The sequence below is a fragment of the Mus caroli genome, chromosome 5 (genome assembly GCF_900094665.2).
Source record: "Mus caroli chromosome 5, CAROLI_EIJ_v1.1, whole genome shotgun sequence".
In the NCBI taxonomy this organism is placed as follows: domain Eukaryota; kingdom Metazoa; phylum Chordata; class Mammalia; order Rodentia; family Muridae; genus Mus; species Mus caroli.
In genome coordinates, this window is record NC_034574.1 from 117,360,726 (window position 1) to 117,381,629 (window position 20,904).

At 44.0% G+C, this 20,904-nt stretch overlaps 1 protein-coding gene across 6 annotated transcripts in view; it reads right to left on the minus strand.

Annotated features, from left to right (window-relative positions):
- Positions 1 to 11,110: 11,110 nt before the first annotated feature.
- Sbno1 (strawberry notch homolog 1) overlaps positions 11,111 to 20,904 on the minus strand; it is a 52,060-nt gene continuing 42,266 nt past the window's right edge. For all 6 annotated transcript variants that reach the window (XM_021163267.2, XM_021163270.2, XM_021163271.2 and 3 more), the window contains 7 exons: positions 19,679 to 19,825; positions 19,501 to 19,595; positions 19,327 to 19,419; positions 16,855 to 16,992; positions 16,037 to 16,113; positions 13,760 to 13,953; positions 11,111 to 12,604 (listed from right to left, as the gene is read on the minus strand). In XM_021163267.2, the coding sequence (XP_021018926.1) occupies positions 12,462 to 12,604; positions 13,760 to 13,953; positions 16,037 to 16,113; positions 16,855 to 16,992; positions 19,327 to 19,419; positions 19,501 to 19,595; positions 19,679 to 19,825 (887 nt within the window). In that variant the 3' untranslated portion in view covers positions 11,111 to 12,461. The remainder of the gene's footprint in view (positions 12,605 to 13,759; positions 13,954 to 16,036; positions 16,114 to 16,854; positions 16,993 to 19,326; positions 19,420 to 19,500; positions 19,596 to 19,678; positions 19,826 to 20,904) is intronic.

Here is a 20,904-nt window from a genome sequence, read left to right on the forward strand (position 1 = left end):
CTGGCTGGCCCTCCTTCCACCCCTACTGTCCTACCTCAGCATCCTGGCTGGCCCTCCTTCCACCCCTACTGTCCTACCTCAGCATCCTGGCTGGCCCTCCTTCCACCTTGGTAATGCTCTCTCCTGCTCGCTCTGCTATGTTGCATCCAGCAGGCTATGGCCACAAGCTTCAGCCAATTCCCCTGTCTCTGCCTCCCAGTCCAGGAAGGCTAGGATGATAAAACCACCACATATTTTTATCCAGGTTCTGGAAACTGAACTAAAGCTGTCAGCCTGCATGACAGGTGCCTTTACCAGCGAAGCCAATTTGTCAGTTCTTCGTTCTTTTGGGAAATACCTTTATTACCTTTAGCTTATAAAGTAGGCTTCTCTATGGGATATCTATACATGCTGAGCACACCAGGAACAACATATTCCATAAACATTCTTCACATGACCAAGTATGACCAGAATGCCTCTGTGGGAGACACTGGTTCCCTCCATGTTTTTTAATTTTTAAAATGACTTGAGCTTGAGCCTGTCTGTGTGTGGGTCTGTGTACAGAAAAACCCTGTCTCAAAAAATAAAAATAAAAATAAAAAAAGGAGGGGGGAGTGTGTGCCACTAAGCCCAAAAGGTTTTTTGTTTGTTTGGAGACAGGGTTTCTCTGTGTAGCCCTGGCTGTCCTGGAAAACCCTAAGACAGAGTTCTTTCTTTTCTCTTTTCTTTTTTTTCGATGCAAAAGCAAGAGGAATTTTATTTAATCCAGAATGCTGGGGTCACCCTACACATGGGAAGAGACTGACAGAGTTCTTTCTTAAAGTTGCTCTGGCTTAGCCGGGTGGTGATGGTGGCACATGCCTTTAACCCCAACTCTAGGAAGGCGGAGGCACAAATCAGCCTGGTCTAAAGAGTGATAGCCAGGACAGCCAGAGCTACATAAAGCACCCTGTCTTGGAAATAAAGAAGAGCTGGGCAGTGGTGGCGCACGCCTTTAATCTCAACACATGGGAGGCAGAGGCAGGCGGATTTCTGAGTTCAAGGCCAACCTGGTCTATAGAGTGAGTTCCAGGACAGCCGGGGAAATACAGAGAAACCCTGTCTCGAAAACAAACAAAAACCAAAAGTAAAGAAAAAAAAGGAAAAGAACAGAAACAAATGTCTCTTATTTTACAGTGTGGAGGTTAGCGAAACAAAATGACCCTTATGGAGCCCAGGTTGCTGCTCTTTGACAAGTCCAGCCTTTGTGCTGGAGAGATGGCTCAGTGAACAGAAGAGTACCTCCTGTTCTTGGAAAGAAGGACCTGAGTTTAGTTCCCAAGCTCCTAAAACTTTAGCTCCAGCCCCAGAGGACAGGATGCCCTCTCTGACCTAATGGGCACCGCACTTATATGCATACAGATGACCACATATATACACTATAAAGACTTAAACAGACAAACAGCCGCAAAAGGCCCTCCTATGGTTTAGAATCATATAGTTGGATTCTAGCACAATCCAACATGCTGGGGGAGTCAGCTCCACGGCATTCCCTAGCCTAGCATAGGGAATAAAAAAGGAGACTCATATGAGCATGAGCATGAAGAAGTATGGCCTACTTCAAGGTCTCTGGATCATTGATTGGGCCGGCATATCCCAAAGTAACTGCACACTGGCCTCTACCTCTTTTTTCTTAGGCCTATTATTTTTAATTAAGTATATGATATGCGTATGTACACACCACTACTCAGAGGCCAGAGGCATCTGCTGCGCAGAAACTGGAGTTAAAATGTAGCTGTGAGCCACCAGATGTGGGGGCTACAAACCCAACTCGGGTCTTCTGGAAGGGTAGTCAGTATTCCTACCCAGATGTATCAGTCAGGGTTCTCTAGAGTCACAGAACTTATGGGTGGTCTCTATATAGTAAAGGAATCTGTTGATGACTTACAGTCTGCAGTCCAATTCCCAACAACAGTCAGCAGCAGCTGTGGATGGAAGTCCAAGGATTGAGCAGTTGTTCAGTCCCACAAGGCAAGCAGGCAAAGGAGAGTGTATGTGTGTGTCTTCCTTCTTTCAATGTCCTTATGTAGGTCTCCAGCAGAAGGTGTAGCCCAGATTAAAGGTGTGTGACACTACGACTTTAATCCCAAAAGACCTTGAACTCAGAGATCTCCCTGTCTTAATCTTCTGGAATCCACAGCCACTATGCCTCAAGATCTCCATACCAAGATCCAGACCAGAAACTTCTATCTCCCAGTCTCCAGATTAGGATCACTGGTGAGCCTTCCAATTCTGGATTGTAGTTCATTCCAGATATTGTCAAGTTGACAACCAGGAATAGCCACTACACCAGGGTTGTCTCTCCACTCAAGCAGTCATTTGTGACTGCATGTTCACAGTGGGATTTCTCACAACTAATTACCCTACCGAGAGTTTCTCTGGTGACTCAACGGCTCACATCACAACTTTTGTGAACTCCATTATTACATGGAACCAAAGATGAACTGTATCAGGTAGAACATTTTCATGTTACAGCGAAATCTACCCACTGAAGTCCCCCTAGTGGAATGTTAGCATGGTCAGGGGGACAAGGGTTTGGCATTAGGAGCCTAGAGAGAAGCCACTCTCCCATGTGCTCTCATCTTGTCTTCTTTTTTTTTTGGTTTTTCGAGACAGGGTTTCTCTGTGTAGTCGTGGCTGTCCTGGAACTCACTCTGTAGCCCAGGCTGGCCTCGAACTCAGAAATCCACCTGCCTCTGCCTCCCAAGTGCTGGGATTAAAGGCGTGCGCCACCACGCCCGGCCTCATCTTGTCTTCTATTAGGACAAAAGGGCTGGAAGACAGCTTCATGGGAAAGCTGACTGGAGGCAGAGGGCTGGTATTTGAAACCCTAGAGTCCACAGAATAAAACAAAACAAACAAACAAACATACTTGCTGGGTAGGTGTGGCAACTCATCTGTAATCCTAGCTCATAGGAAGTGGAAAAAAAGGGATCCCTGGGCCAGCTGGGTTCAGTGAAGAACCCCACACCCCCATACTTAAGATGGAAAGCAATGGAGAGTGACACCAATTGTCAATCTCTGACTTCCATGTAACACCCCCTCATACCTCGGGCCCACATAGGCAAATAGTCTCTCTCTCTCTCTCTCCCTGTCTCTCCTCTCCTCCCTCTCCCTCTCTCCCCTCCCCTCCCCTCTCCTCTCTTCTCCTCTCCTCTCCTATCCTCTCTTCCAACCAATCAAAAATTAAGTTCAGTAAACAAGACTAGCTGAAGACCCACCTAACCATCTTATGCTGGTTTGGTATTTACCACCATTCTCTTACTTAGTGGCCATTCTGGGGCCAAACATAGGCTCTTGTCTCTCCTAACCCAGAGAGCACTCACCATCCAGAGTGGGTAGCTTTGAGAGAACTGGACTCCAAAAATAAGTATTTTGCACATTTCTTTTAGCTTCTCTCTCCATAAAGGCCTCCACAGATGGCTCCTTTACATCATGCTCTCAAATGACTAGCTGATAAATATTCATACTATGGAAATGGTATTGTACGTACGCCAAACCCTTTGCGGAATAACCCTGGTTTTGATTTCCTCTCTCAGGGTGGTGCCCTTTGTTCAGGAGCCTTGTCTTCCTAAACGCATACCCACAAGGGTTTGCAGACACACCTCAAAAACACATCTTTGCTTCTTCATGGCTAATTTATCCTCGGGAGTGGTTCACAATCAGTGGTGATTTTGTCTCTCACAGGACCTATCTGGAAGTGTCTATAGATATTCTGGGCTTTCACAACTGGAGCTGACGAATCAGGTCACTGCTGGGATAGGGCGAGTGAAAGGCCGGGCATGCTACTGAACATCCTACCAATCTCCAGTTTAGCTACCAGCACCAAGACCCATCAGAGCCAGTAACAGCACCCAGGCCAGGGCCTTTGGGATGAGGCTCAAAGTGGAAGTGAGGGAAAAAGAAAATGCCACATGATTCATGCAGGAGAAAACTCAAGGGAACAGGTACTATATGAAGACAGGGCTAAAATGTTTTAATTAAAGTTCAACCATGGCAATAGTGGAATGTTTCGGCAGTCCTAGGGGTTGAAACCAGGGCCTCAAATATGCTAAGCAAGCATGCAACCACAAGTTTGTTTTGTTTTTCAAGACAGGTTTTCTCTGTGTGGCCCTGGTTGTCCTGGAACTCACTTTGTAGACCAGGCTGGCCTTGAACTCAGAAATCCACCTGCCTCTGCCTCCCGAGTGCTGAGATCAAAGGCGTGCACCACCATGCCTGGCCACAAGTTTGTTTTAAAGAGATACCTCTTACTATTTATTTCTGCTTTTTTGAAGCAGAACTTCTCAGTATAGCGCTGGCTGTCCTGGAATTCCAAAAGCGAGGACTTTTTATGTAGTTCAGGCTAACTCTGAGTTTACTATGTAGCCCAGGAAAACATCCAATTGGAGACCATCCTACTTTGGCCACCTCAGTGCTGGGAATCAAACAGGCACAATTGCTTTTGTTGTTGTTGTTTTTTTGAGACAGGGTTTCTCTGTGTAGCCCTAGCTGTCCTGGAGCTCACTTTGTAGACCAGGCTGGCCTCAAACTCAGAAATCCGCCTGCCTCTTGCCTCCTGAGTGCTGGGATTAAAGGCGTGCACCACCACGCCCGGCACAAAGAATATTTTAAAAAAGGAAAACCAAAACTAAAAAGTTAAAAAGCCAACCAACCCCACCCCCCAAAAATTGTATGCATGATGCATTTGGTCAGTGGCTACCATGTTACCTTTGCATGGGTTTGGGAATTGAATGCAGATAGGTTTATGTACTGCACCATGTCACCAGCTGCACTAGTTAATTTTAATTTATATGATTACACTGGGTAGTGGTAGTGTACACCTTTAATCACAGCACTCAGAAAGGCAGGAACATCTCTGAATTCAAGGCCAGCCTAGAGCAGACAGGCAGAACTAGAGAGACATCCTGTCTTAAAACCCCTCGCCCTTAAAAAAGAGGAACTTTATAGGTATATTTGTTTGTATGTGTATAAACACACCAATGTACACCTGGTGGCCTCAGTTCAGAAAAGGGCACTGGGCCTCCTGGAAGTGTGTGAGCCACCATGTGGGTGCTGGGAAGCAAACCCACTTGCTCTGGAAGAGCAACTGGTATTCTTGGCCCTGAGCCATCTCTCTAGCCTAACATTTTAAGTTTTCTATTAATTTATTAATTGGCCCTGTACACAGGAGAACAGCCCAAATAATGGAGACCAGAGGACAATTTTTCTGGGGACTCCTAGCATGTATCTCTATTTGCTGAACCATCCTTGGCTTTACTGAGGACAGGCAGGCTCTGGTAGTAAGCCTTGGTGGTCTGGAACTTGCTATGTAGAGCAGGCTGGAAGAAAACTCACTGAGCCCTGCCTGCTTCTGTGGAAGGTATGGGCAACTTCTTAAACCACCTGGAAATAGCCTAACTCACTCGTGAATCTTCTAAATTACAGATGAAAAAATGTAGTAAAACGATTTCATACCACCATTTCCTTCCTGTTTTCAACCTGACATAACTTTTAGTTAAGTTTTGAGCAAAAACTTTAATACTCCCTTATTCAGTTAATGCTGTGACATGTGACAGATTAAGTTCCACGTGGCTCGAGGTCTCTTTCCCCCCTTTCACGCTTACTAGAGGTAGTAAATGGCAGAACTCAGTCCTGGCCCCTGCACATTTCACTGAAGTGGGCACTGGACCTTGTAGGTCTCTGACCTCTGTGCCTGCTTCATCTGTAAGTCAACAGGGTGCTACTTATACGTCATAGGGATTCTATGTGGACTTTAAGATGCTGACGTGGGTGACATACAGATACACACACACACAGGCACAGAGCACAAGAGGTCCACTGGCAACTGAGGTTAGACTCCTGGGTCCACACCCATGTCAATGATCCCCAGTCTCTGTACCAGCACCCGACTCAGTTCAATGGGGAGTCACCTCTTTTAAGGACACTTGGTGGGCATTCCTGAGGGCTTTTCCTAGGAAGTTTTACTTGCAAACTGTTCCATGAGCAATCCCTAACTGGGAAAAGCGTAGGGTCCCAAACCAAAACCACCCCAATTGTTTAATATTAAACACTTTAGAAGTATTAGGAACACCAATTTCATACAAGAGCAAGGAAAGGTCCCTTGAAATCTCCAGATCACGGGCCAAGTGGACAGTATAGGGGCCACTGAGCCATTGGCCATTACCAGTTCCCTGTTCATGGTACTTCACTGTCCACTCTCCTGGTTCAGACTCAGACTACAGGGCTCTGTATTCTAGCCATGGACGTCCAAAGCCCCAGACTCTGATGGCTGCTGTCTGCCTTGCACCTTTGCAGCCAAGGCCAAGACACAGCCCAGGCAGGCCTGCAGAATCAACAAATGCTGACACTTGTGCAATTCAAGTCTCTCCCCGTTTTTTCTTTCGAACTATGTTGCTATTATTGTTGAGTTTTTGAGTTTACTACATGTGCAGAGGTCAATCTATGGGAGACACCCACCCATCCCACAGTGCTTTCTGTGCACGAACTAGGCAAGTACCCATCACCAGGCTAAACCTATCCAGCCATCTAGATCCCATTTTAAACAAAGTGCCAACATAGCAACGTCAACCCTTGCCAAGGAACCTTAAGGTGAGTGAGTGAGGTTAATGACACAGAGCAGCAGATGCTTCAAATCCAAACCACAGCACCACAACTCAAAGTGCATTTGTTTAATTTTATTTAAGAATTTTACAAAAACAGAAACAAAATCCAAACAAAAATGAAAAAACAAAACCACAACAAAAACCTAAATACATAGAGTACTTTCCGTATGAGGATCGAGCATTTCTACTTGAGGGCAAATGAACCCTGCTCAGTGAAGCTGACACACTTGTATTGCATGAGACTGGATTTGAAAGTTACATATCAAAATGATGGCAGCACTGCGTTCTGGACACTTGGGAGCAGGTTCCTGGGAGAGGCTGAAGGCAGCAACGTGGCATCGGGGGAACAGCGTGCACTCTTCATTCAGATGGACAGTCCTATGCAGCGCAGCAGTACAAAAGGGAACTGAAGAAGACAGAAGCCCCCGAGACTTTACATCTGACTTTGTTTCAAAAGGTATTTGGACTCCTTCAGATGTCTCCAGATGCACCATGTCAGATTAAGAAGGAAGCCCAGAGCCCGCGTATAAAATACCCTTTGCACAAGGAGGTAGAACCTGGCACAAGTTTATTGCAGAGACACAGCGCAGCTCTCCCACCCGTCGTGGTTGATGATGAAGGTGGCTATGAGAGGACGTTAGAGTAGTTTGCAAATTCAGTAAAAGCTATGAACAGGGTGACTAGGTTAGCGGCGAGGCTGTACTGTGCTATGTTAGAAAATAAAAAGGCCCCTCAGTCCCACAAAGTGGAGTCAAGAACGGCTCGGCTCAAGCTTCTTTACCTCTTCAGTGCCCCAGTCACTGCAACAGTAGCAAGCTCCTACTAGACGCCTGAGTGGGGTCTGGGTTAAGAGGCCAGAATCAGAAAGGCCACACTAACTCTCCCCAGGAGACTGGCATGCTAACTCAGTCCTGAGGAATCCTCCAGTGCAAAAAGCAGCCTCCATTCCATCTCCTCTTGCTCTGCATGAAATGGGTGTACATCATAGTTAACTGTTTGCTGTAGATTTCCTGGCCTAACTGTGCTCTGTCACATCTCCCTAGATAGTAGATAGTTGGCTGCTGTTGCAGGCCACAGGTCACCTATATCTCAGGGACCTGAGGAAGGAATTTCTGTGAGGAGGGTATTTCTGAGGGAACAATCTGTGACAGACTACTAACTTACACAGACAGCCAAATGTAGACAATTTTCAACATGTCATCAGATCTACCAATCTGAATGTTAATTGAAATCTTTCCTGAGAATTACAGAGGACATTTTTTTTTGAGGGTGTAATGGCCTGTGAATAAACCCCACTCCTGTGTCCTGGGTGAGGGTAGGCACCAACACCAATTCCCCAGAGCTCAGCATCTTTGCTTATAGCTTATCCAGCCAGAAATGAGCCCCCAACACTGAACCTGCCTTGCGTGCTCGTGGTAGCTTCCACAGTAGGACTCTTGTCATCACTTGGATGACAACTGTCTCCTGTCAGGTACTATAAGCTCATCTCCTGTCCTCCTATAAATAGTTTTGACCAGCAGTATAGAAAACAGATTACTGACGTTTGCTGTAAAATAAATCTCTGACTGTCACCTGCGGGATCAAAGAAATCCAACTTCTTATACACACTGCGAGGAGCAGCCAGGCTATGAGCTACTGTGTACCTGCTCGGTTTTCCCATCCCGCAAACAGCAGGAGCTGAGGGACTGGAGCAGTCTCAACTGAAAGCAAGAATGAGTCAGGCTTCTGTGGAGCTGCATCTGACTGACTGAAGATGCTAGAGGAGCTTAAGGAAGTTCAGGGAGACATTTTCTTTTCTTTCTTCTTTTTTCAAATATGAAAGCCATCAGGCTCACTATAGCTTCCAGAGAACAAAAATGAGCATAACAAGTCACCTGGTGACAGGATCAGGGGTGGTGCTTAGATGCATCCCAAGACAGCACAGCAGTGTGTGTTGGAGATGTGGGTAACAAGACCCCCACAGCTGTGAGGCAAAGAAGAAATCTTAAACACAAAACTATTTACTCAGCTAAGAACTTTTCCACAGTTTCCTAAATAAAAAAAAAAAAAAAGTACTAAGATGCCCCAGGTAGGAGTCTGAAAAGAATAAATAGGAGGGAAAGTAAAAGGGGGAGCAAAAACCCCCAAATGAACAGGGTCTTGATTTACAAGATTTACACTCGCAATGTTGAAGAACTCACACTTGTCTATACACTCATTATGTACATGTGTAAGGATAGCATAGAAGAGAAGATGGGCACGGAGAAGACTGCACCTGTTTGCACCTCCCTGTTTCTTTCCCTTATAGGACTCACTGGATTTAGACAGCTAGCCTTGTGAGGGATTTTCATGCAAAGAATTTCTGTCTACTCAGCTACAGCCATGACATGGAATGCTTGGTTCATTTCAGCACTAGAGGGCCAAAGTACCTGTGTTGTGTATGTTGTTCTCCAGAGCCCACACCCACAGGACCGACTCTTGACAAACTAACCATCACAACAGTTTCTGTTGCCATAGAGATGCCCCAACTAACTAAACATTCAATGTGTAGATCCTGGCTTAATAGCAGCTTTTCTGAAGCTCCATTCCTAGGAAGTGCAAGAGCCCACAAGGGTCCTTCTTTACGACCAGGATCCCTGGGTAAGGTCTCAGAGGCTAAGTACCTCTCCACCTGCTTTCAAATGCGAGTCACAGTGGCCCTAGTGCTAATATAGAAGAGGACAGGATGGGGCTCCCTCCTGTGACAAACTGTAAATGGTAGCTCCTCCTACCCTACTCTTCTCTCCTATCTCAGAAGTTGTTCTGATGACATAGCACAGAAACCAGCAAATAAAAAGGCTACAGCCAAACTGTGGCTCCAAAATGCTTAATTCCTCTGGAGTGGGGTAGTTTATAACTTCTCTCTACACAGACAGAGCAAATGACAAGATTTATTGTTGCAACTCAAAAGGTTTAAGTGCTGAGTAAGAATAAATACACGTATGTACATACCTACAGCGTCTACAGTGCTTTGGATACAAGTTCTTGCTAGTCTATACACACAGGAAAAAAGAAGACACTGAAAGCAGACCTGCAATTTAGTAGTAAAGAGAGAAAACTGCTTAGCCTGCCTAGCTTTCTCACCAACTTGCATTTATAGAAATACTTTCACTGCTTTTCTGACTGCACCACCAGCAACAATCTGACTGGAACAAGAGAGGGCAAGCCTGCAGCAGAGATGTTGCTAGGGGAGGAACATAGCCTTCCTCCCCAGCAAGTATCCTTGAGCAGGTGGAACCGAGCAGTGATTTTCAGCACAAACTACTGTAAACTCTGAAAACACTGATGGAACCAACACTCGGGTCTGCTGCTCAGTGGGAGAAGGCATCTCAGAGGCTAGAGAGGCAGGTAAGTGAGGCCCTGGGTGCATGTGTGGCACTCAGACCCTGCAGGAGACTGAACCTACTTTACATGACAGTGGCTGAAAGACATGACTGCCAAAGCGTGCCTTGTGACTTTTGTAGGGGCAGAGTGCAGAGGCTGGGCACCAACCCCAGATGTCTCAAACCCCCAACAGTGGGTAAAGGCTGACCAGCTTTCTGTCTGTCCCACCACACTACCTACCTTTAAGTCTGTTTTGAAAGGGTTTTCAGATGCCTGGTATCTGTGGACTTCTCCTCACTAAACATTAAAACGCAAGGAAACATTCTTTGATGAAAAGGACACCCAGATCATCATCTGCTCCAGGAGCAAGTGTCACAGCGTCATCACCATGAATGGCCTGCTCGCTAAGCAGACTAGAGAAATCCTGCAGGTGCTGCTTTGGAAACACCAGATAAACCAGGACCTGCATAAACACATATCCACACACAGAACGAGGGGGCTGGCACCTTAGGACACAGAATCGTTCTCATTCCTCATCCTCTGTGACTTGGTTTCCTGAAGAAAGCAAGTTCAGTTACACAGCTCTTCCTCAGGCTTTTACTTTACCATGCCCAAGGAAGTTGAATGGTCCGCCACTCAAACACAGAAGCTCAGAGGGTAGGTAAAGGAGGACCCAATTCTATTCTCAGGGGCCACAAAGGGGGACTGCTTGCTGATCACTGCCTGAGATACATGGAATGAGGATAAAAGTTGCATCCACTGGGCAAAATGTGCCCAAGAACAGAAACCATTCACCATTTGTTCTTTGAGGCACTAAGAATAAATAAATCCAATGCAGTTTTACAGCAAACTAAATCCTAGAAACTCGAGAGAATGAGAGCCCAAGCCCTCCATCAAGTCTCTGCCACTAAACACACCTCACCCAGCTCTTTGAGAAGATTAAAAAGCTACAAAGAAAACAACTCAACTTGAAAAACATTCAAAAGTACCATCAGTTACCCCATTCCTAAGACTACCTCAGACTTCAGGAAGGGGCTCAGTCAGACTCTAAGGCTACCTGGAAGGCTAAGGCAACTCCAAGTAACAGAGGCCTTCTATTCTATGCCTGGAGTCCCCAGGGAGGGCCTAAACAAGAGTCCACTTCATTAGTATAATAACTTTTTTATTCAACATCTACAAGATTTTGTTATCTTGTAGTTTTAAACCAGATTTATACAATCTCAATTTTTCAATAGTGCAACCTGTGCAAGCAAAAAAAAAAGAAGATAGAAAAAAAATGGGGGAAGGAGAGGATTGGGAGAAAAAAACCAAAATGACCAATTGTCCCCTCACTGAATTTTTTTTATAAACATCTATTATAGGCAAAACAAAACTTACCCATGTTATAGATAAGTGTCTATTCACATTTGTACATTACCATTTTAAACAGTTGGAGATAATCTCTACAATGTCTTACAGCACATTAAACAATATTCAAGTTACTGGGTGACGATGACAACAACATACAGCAGAAGCCAAGTGTTTTCTCACTGTCTAGTTTACAACTCAAGTACGGTTTCCGGTTTGAATGACAAAGTAGATTCAGATAATGAAGTAAAAAAGAATGTGTGCAAGACAGAAGCCAATCATACGTCTTCCTAAAACTATACTTAAGTTAAGGAAAATGGAACTTATATGATAAGGCTTATAGCCATTTTTGCAGCACAAATTAGGAATACTATTAACATATTAAAATGAACTTTTTTAAAGAGCTTTCTCACAAAAAAGTATGTACTTACTACTCTAACAAGAAACTTGGGCCAGGGGGAGCGGGCAGGGCTGAGGGTTAGAAGCAACACCCAGGTATCAACACTAGAAATGCAGTACCCAATGCCGGACATCTCCAATGTTTCTCTCCATGTGACTTCTGTGGGAATCTTGATTACACATGCTTTCAAAGACATGCATCGTCAACAAAAGCTACAAATGAACCTGAATGCATGGCACGCAACCCTTCACTTCATGCTGTAGGAAACATTGTGTAAGTTGTATAATACTAACTCAGTATTTAGACTTGAAACCCATGCATCCGGGGAACTCCCACAGTAAGGACAAGGATGTACTGTGTTACCCTGAGCACTGTAGAAAGGAAAAGGAAAGCCAGTCTGGGAAGTTCCAAGCCTTTTCAACCAACTGTGGCCTTGTAGCATGTAACAAACTCACAGACAGACTGACACATACACGCACACACACAGACACATCCGCTCTGCTCACCAAAGTAAAAGCGCACAGGCAGCCTCAAGGAAGCTGGAGGAAAGACACGTGTCCCCTCTTCTCTGTTCACGCCATCAGCTTTGCTGCCTTTTTCCAGATTTGTCCTTACCCCCTCCCCCCAAGTTAACTAGAGAGCACAACTGAAGTTAAAAATAAAAAGGATTCTTTGGAAACTGTCCCTGATTTTTATGCAAGTAGTATGCTCTCACAGCACTCAGCACCACGCGTGCACACCGCTGCTCCTCACAGGTTGCTCAAGTTGGTGATGCTCTGTGGGTGATGCTGTTGCCACAGCTGTTTTTGTTGCACTGCGAGCTGCTGAGACTGGTCTGAAGTTGACAGGAGATTTACAAGAGGAGACACACAATTTGCTGGAATGATCAAACCTGTAATTAGCAAAAAAAAAAAAACAATGAAGTAGAGTTGTCCAGTAGAAACCACTGTACATCATACCTTCACAGAGATAGGCAGCCCGCACTGAACTCAAGCTGTTCCTAGGAGGCTCCCAGATGTCTCGGCATGCATGTGCACATGCACACACATAAAACAAATGAATCCGGTGCAACAGCATCTCCTGATGAAGGAACTTGGTGTGCAGTACAGCACTTTCCCATCTACAGGCATCAGCTTCATAAACTTCACAGATATCACCCCTTCCTTTTACCACTCACTAAGATGCAAAGTGACTCTAAGATTTATTTATTATATGTAAGTACACTAGCTGTCTTCAGACACTCCAGAAGAGGGCGCCAGATCTCGTTACGGATGGTTGTGAGCCACCATGTGGTTGCTGGGATTTGAACTCTGGACCTCAGTCGGGNAAGCCAGCAGCTAGAAACTCATTTATATGAAACTTTTTTTTGAGACAGGGTTTCTCTGTGTAGCCCTGGCTGTCCTGGAACTCACTCTGTAGACCAAGCTGGCCTCGAACTCAGAAATCCGCCTGCCTCTGCCTCCCAACTGCTGGGATTGAAGGCGTGTGCCACCACGCCCGGTCTTATATGAAACTTTTACAACCACAACCTGAGTTCAAATAAAGTTCACTAAGCAGCAAGGAGATTTATTGGTCTCCCCACTACAGGTTATCAGCAAGGAGCAGTGTAACAACATCTGGAGCTGATCACACACTGTCTGAGATAGCCTGCTGTCGTAGCTGCTGCAGGACTCAAAGCCTGGAAAAGGAATAGGTTGTTTCAAGAACACAGAGGAGCAAAGGATAATAAGCAGGAGGAGTAGACAGCAGCCCAGAGACATTCATAGGGTAATTACTGTCAAATCACAATGTCCACTACAAGGGTCAAGTACAACTGGCTACCATGCTGCCTGCTTATAATCATCTCCTTTAAGAGAGGCAGCAGATACCTCAGATAAATAAGTCTGAAGCCAAAACCCAGGCTTCACTCTCTTATAGAAAGAGTAGCATGTTCTGTGCTCACTACTAGAACACATGCGAGACAACAAATCTCTGATGTTAGAAGTGAAAAATAATACTGGGTAGGATGTGATTCTTTCCCCACCACCAAAACAGAAATGAAGCTTACCTACAATCCGCTGCCCATCTTCGGTCCTTAGCCGCACTATCTGCATTTTCACATTTGTGCCGCTGACAGAGGCCAGAACCCCTTCCACTTTTGTCCAGACGCTCAGTACTGAGCCACACAGTACATAGTACGTGCGGCAGCGGAGACCAATCTCACATACCAATCCTAAGCTTGCTTTTTTGCAATTGCCACGCCTAGAAAACATTGAGAAGGAAAAATATGTATAGAAACACGCTACATACATGAATGTCTGTAGAGTCTAGCCATATTTCAAGAAGAAAAATTTGACTTTTTCCTAGAAAATCCTTTGGGATTCCTGGGTTATCCTTTCCAAATCTAAGGTGTCACATTACTTCTGTGGATAGAGACAGTATCCTTGTACACTGGGTCACTGGTGTTACTATCTGCTCACTTTTGACACTTCAATACCCTGTTCTTCACTGTGGTAGTGCTTGCTGTGAAATCACAGTGGATGCTGTGTCACTAAGCTATGGGCTGCTTCAAGTATAACTAGTGGGAAATGCTGGATAACTGGAGCAAACAAACCACAGAGAAATGTAAACTGAGAAACAAAAGTTCATAGTACTACTCAAATGTTTGCCAATTCATTGACACACATCTGAGTCATCACCAAAGCAACATAAATTTAATACAAGAAAAACAAACCAGGTGTGTAGGTGGCTCTTCCAAAATATGAACTAGCTGCCCAATGATCTAGCTTGATTCCTGGAATCTACATAAGGTGGACCCTAACAGAGGTGTCCTCTGACCTGCCCAAGTATGCTCCAAAACAGAATCATCAAAGTATGCTCACACATGTACACATAACCTTCAGATATTGGATGTAATGCCTGCATTATGTCAGTGACTCGTGTGGGGCATATCAGTAGAAGGCATGGGGTCCACTAGAGCTAGTCTAAGGTTCAGGTAGCTGAGTCACTTAACATGGATGCCAGGAATTGAGCCTGGATTTCCTAAAGGAGCAGAAGACACCCTTAACCACTGAACTATCTCTTCAGCTCCCACCTCGCCTTTTAGTTTAAGACAGGGTTTCCCCAGCTGTCCTGGAACTCACTCTACAGACCAGGATGTTCTGGAACTCAGAGATCAGCTTGCTGAGTGCTGAAATTAAAGGCATGTGCCTCCATGCCCAGCTCTCCAGCTCCTTTCTTTTTCATTTGTTTGTTTTGAGGCCTGGTCTTGTACACTCTGACCTCAGGTCTGAATGTTCCCAAGTGATGAGGCCGTAGACATGAGTCATCAGGTCCAAGCAGTAAGGTTTGTTTGTTTTTAAAGCCAAAGAGAAAGCAAAAGGGATACAGATGCAAGCATGAGAATAAGGCGTGTGCGCGCTCCCGCTTACACAGGCTCACACACACACACACACAGAGGAAGTGAGGAGAATGAGGAAGAGAAAAGGAGTGGATGCAAGTTTTACCGGAGGGATAGCAATTAAGGCCATAAGTCAGGGTTTCAATGTAGCCTAGGCTGGACTTCAATCCCTAAATAGATTAGGATGATCTGGAAGTGTTAAGTGTGGGATTATAGGTGCTGACTACCACGGCAAGTCTCTATATAAAATTCTGATAAAGTAAACTGTGCCTAACAAGAAGCAATTTGTTTATTTACTCACAATCACATATTCATAAAGAATGAAAATGTGGACTGGAGAGATGGCTCAGCAGTTAAGAGCACTGACTGCTCTTCCAGAGGTCCTTAGTTCAAATGTTCAAATCCTAGTAATCAGATGGTGGCTCACAACCATCTGTAATGAGATCTGATGCCCTCTTCTGGTGTTTCTGAAGACAGCTACAATGTACTTATATATAATACATAAATAAATCTTTAAAAAAAAAAAGAATGAAAATGTGAGGTCTGGCAGTGGTAGTGCACACCTTTAATCCCAACACAGACGCAGAGGCAGGCAGATTTTTGAGTTTGAGGCCAGCCTGGTCTACAGAGTGAGTTACAGGACAGCCAGGGTTATACAGAGAAACCATGTCACGAAAAAAGAGAGAGAGAGAGAGAGAGAGAGAGAGAGAGAGAGAGANAGAGAGAGAGAGAGAGAGAGAGAGAGAGAGAGAGAGAGAGAGAGAGAGAGAGAAAGAGAGAGAAAATGTTCTTAAACAAGCATTATGGCTCAGGTCTACCGACCATTCTTGAACTTAGGAGGTAGAAGCAATAGGATCACAAGGAAACTCAGCACCCTTACCCCCCAAAATAGAAAACACTTTAATTACAGGTAAAGAAATAAGTGAGGCTACAAGAAGCACTAACCAGTATGCGTGAGTACAGGTGTCTGCAGAGGAGTTATACTGATCCAGCCAGTGTACCAGGGCGTCATCAGAGACTACCTGCAAAGACAAAGGAAAACCATATTGCAACAAGTGGATAGCTGACCTAGTCACTAACACCAGAGGCAGTCAACATGGACGACAACATCATCTTCATCAGAAAGCCCAGCTCCCATGTGTAGCAGAATAGAAATAACACCAAGAAAGGTATCCAAAGCCCCTCATGGATGACCTTTGCAGAGAACTAGTTGAATAGTTACTTCCAAATAAGAGTGCCCACAAAGTTAAGACAACATTTTTCTGAAGTTACAGAAGTAATGTTGGAAAAAGCATTGATCGTTTTCTGGAAATTTATAAGATGAAAATATGCAGCATACTCATGGCAAATCAAAAGCTGGTTGGAAGGACTGACTGTCCCTAACTAAACTGTTGCATGTCCTGGGTATTGAAAATCACATGCTTATCTTGTATCGGGCAGTAACCTTAAAACTGCAACAGCAGTGTATAAAAAACTTGCTAGGGTTAGAGATATGGCTCAGAGGTTAAGGGCTCCTTGCTCTTACAGAGGTCCTGAGTTCAAATCCCAGCAACCATCTGTAATGGGATCCAATGTCCTTTTCTGGTGTGTTTGAAGACAGCTACAGTGTACTCATATAAATGCAATAAATAAATCTTAAAAACAAAAACAAAACAAACCCCTTGCTATTGTACAAGAATCATCATCCTTGAGCCCAGGAACTTTGAAGACACAGCTTCCTATCATAAAGCAAGCATTGACATAGTACATAAGTGAGAAAATACCTTCTTATATTTCTTTTTCAGATCAGCATAAATTTCTAATTTGAGTTGCTTCCCAGTGTTTGGTCGGTAAATTAAAAATAGTTTCTTCTTAGGGTTTACTTCTTTAACTAAGATTGCAGTTTTTTTGTTGTTTCTTATCTATTAAAAGAACAGAAAACATAAGAATTTGATCCTACATAATTAAAAATATTCTATCATAATACCACAACAGCAAATTCAGTACAGAAGATACAGAGGCTAGGTATGTTAGTATATAACCGTTGCAGGTCCCTGCTCAGGCTTTAATGTGAGGGGAGGCTACTCTGTTAACTCTGACTAAACTAAGACTCAGAAAAGTGTCTGCTCTTGCTTTATATATATTTTTTCGAGACCTCCCACCTAGGCTGGCCCTCACTATATCTATATCTATATCTATATCTGTACCTATCTACCTACCTATCTATCTATCTATCTATTATCTATCTATCTATCTATCTATCTATCTATCTATCCCATGGTAGCTTTGAACTCAGGGCATTCCTACCTCAACCTCCAATGTGAGCTCCTATGCTTGTATCCACACAAGTCTTCTTGTATATCCATGTATTTGTTTACAGAACTTTTTCTCCTTCTTTTCTCTTTTTTTCCTTTTTTTTTTTTGAGACAAGGTTTCTCCTTGTGGTCTTGGCGAGCATTGAATTTAAAGATTACATACCTCTGTCTCTCAAGTACTGGAATTAAAGGTGTGAGCCACCACCCAGTATAAATTTTTTTAATATAATACATGCTTTCTCCCTTTTCATTTCCTTTGTCTCTCTCCGCAGGCCTCCAACTTCTCTCAAATTCAGGGAGTCTGTTTTGTACATCGTTCTCACACACAGTCTTAAAAATATAAGTACAACCTGTCTGGTCCCTAACATGTTACTTGTATGTATGATTTAAGGTTGACCACTGCCATTGGCCTGGCTGAGACTGAGAATCTCACGTATGTATGAATGTGTATTTTATATAATCACCCCATCTTCCACTAGACCCCCAGAGCCAATTTAAAACATTCTCCTTCCCAACTCCATGCCTTGCACTAATCTAATGTGTATGAGCGTGGGACTATCTACTGGAGTGGGCACAACTTATTAGTTGAGCCTCTTTCCTGCAGCCATCAACTGCCAACAGCTTCTGGCAACATATGACTTTGTAACTCTCTTCTCATCCACAGAGACCTTAGAAACTGTCAGAATAATCCCAAGTGTTCACTGAACACTTCTGTTCTTTGTACATGATATCACAGCAGAGAATCCTCAAAGGTTAAAGAAAAGAAAAAAAACATTTTTTTTTTGACACAAGGTTTTTCTGTAGCCCCTGGCTGTTCTTAAACTCAGAGATCTACCTGCTTCTGCCTCTGAAGTGCTGGGATCAAAGGTGTGCACCCGCACTGCCCACGAGAAATTCTCTAACATACAGAGAAAAGTAAATAATTCTACCATTAAACAATAAAAATTAGAAGAATACCATCAAATTATCAGATTACTACAATATTCCAAAAAGTTAACTATTAGAAAAGGCTGGCCCGGTGTGGTAGGCAGTACACGCCTGTAACCTGGCACTCCGGTGATACACAGTGAGAACTGAACTAAGTTGGTGGCTACAGATTCCATCTCTAGACCTAGAAGGAAACATTTAATGTACTAAAGAAAATGTATACCACTGTGGGTGTCACTGCATTAACCACATCTCTGAAGTACCAGAGGCACAACACAACAACAGCCAAATTCACATAGGCCTTCCTAAGGCCTGGTCTATTCCAAAGTGAACACTAGGCAGACAAAGGCAACCAAAGGCAGGCAGGAACTACTGGGTGGTTCAGAAGAGATTATACTTATCCACAGGACTAAGACCAAAGGCTAACAGAAGACTCTACTCTCTAACTAAGCATGCTCCCACAACATAGACATACAACTGCTCTAGCTCAAGGGGGATTTGATGCTCTTTCTGGCCTTTGTATATACTAGGCCCACAGCCTAAACAGATAATAACATTAAGCCTGACCTGGCATGCATACCCATATACTTAATAGATGAATAACTTAATATTTATTTTTCTTTTTTTGGTTTTTTTTTCGAGACAGGGTTTCTCTGTATAGCCCTGGCTGTCCTGGAACTCACTTTGTAGACCAGGCTGGCCTCAAACTCAGAAATCCGCCTGCCTCTGCCTCCCGAGTGCTGGGATTAAAGGCGTGCGCCACCAGGCCCGGCTATAACTTAATATTTTAATGGCTAAGTTGAGCCTGGCATGATGGTGTGCTACAGAGTCAGAAAGAGTGACCATTGTGAATTCAGGGCTGGTCTAATCAACCAAAGTTTTACAGGACAGACAGCAATACATTATGAGATCTGTCTAAAAGCAAAGGAAAGGGAAAACCTGAAGCCATAAAAATAAGTAAGAAACAAAGAAAAAGCATTCTTGGTAAGATTCTGAAGAAAATTCAATTCGTACTTGCAATGATAAGTAAAAGCCATCATCTGGTCCAGTCAGCTCTGCCCAAATCTTGGTTGCTTCCTCCCAGGACATTCCCCTCTCCACACTAATCTGTGAAAGACACGTAGAGATGTAAACGGAGCACATGTATGCGAATACTCACGCGGAACATGTAAGCATATGTAGACTTACCGTGTATAACTCTACATGGCCGGAGGTTGAATACCCTGGCGTTAGGAACTTCTTGACATCACTCTTCCTCACCTTCTCATCTCCAGAACCCAGATCTGAAGACAGACAGCAGTGGGTAAGTGAAGAGATCCTCCGGACTGAAGCTCAGAGTAGAGTATAGTTAGGTGTCCCCACTCACCTAGGATTCCCATGTCGTATCTTCCGTTCTTCTTGGCATTCTGAACAACTGCAGTAAGCGTGTCTGCAAAATACTGAAACAGCGCATTCTGCTGATGCACCTCCATGCCCAGGATTCTGTTTAAGAATTTTCCTATATTGTTATAGTCTGCAAAGACAACGTTATAAGAAAAATTCCATGAATTCCCTTGGTAAATTAAAAATTTATTCTTGCGCCGGGCGTGGTGGCGCACGCCTTTAATCCCAGAGAAGCCCTGTCTCAAAACACCAAAAAAAAAAAAAAAAAAAATTCTTCAGCTAAGCAAGCCTTCAAAGTCTCCTTTGTGGGTGGAGCCCTCCCCCCAGTTTGCAGGGCCCTCACTGTAGAGCTGAAATACTGTAACCTGCCACCAGCAAAGTAGTACAGGCTCACAAGACAGTCCAGCTTCCTACTTTTCCTTGAACACAATTTAGCACAGACAGTGAGTGGTTCACCAATATCAAGTCTTTTAGATTTAATTTAACGTATGTTTATTTTCCACATATGGGTAAGTCTTGGACTGGAAGAGGAGCCAGTGCTCTTAGCCACTAAGCCATTCCTCTAACCCTACTTACGTTTTTAAAGATTTATCTATTTGATTTTATTATATGTGAGTAAACTGTAGCTGTCTTCAGACACACCAGAAGTGGGCATCTGATCCTAATACAGATGGCTGTGAGTCACCATGTGGTTGCTGGGATTTGAACTCAGGAGCTCTGGAAGAGCAGTTGGTGCTCTTAACCACTGAGCCATCTCTCCAGCCCCTATTTACATTTTTAAAGATAGGGTTTCCTTGTATTCTTGTTTGTCCTGGAACACTCCTATAGACCAGACTGACCCTGAACTCAGAGATCCCCTGCCTCTGGCTCCTAAATGCTGGGAATAAAGCAAGGTGTGTGTGAGGGGTATTAATTAATTAATTAATTAATTAATTAATTAATAAAGAGCAGGTTTATTGGGAAGCTGCACACGGGCGAATTCATTGGTGCCAAGGACCAAGGCCATGGAAGTGGCCACGGGAAAAGGGAAGGGAAGGGAGAAAGAAAGGGGCACTGACAGAGAGAAGAGGAAGAAATAGTGAGAGGGATAAAGAGAGGAAGACCCCAACATTATATTTTACCTTCAAGTGAAATGCCTGGAGCTTTGGAAAACTATACATGTCTGAATTGTTTCTGGACTCAGATATTATTTTGGTTTTTTTTTTTTTT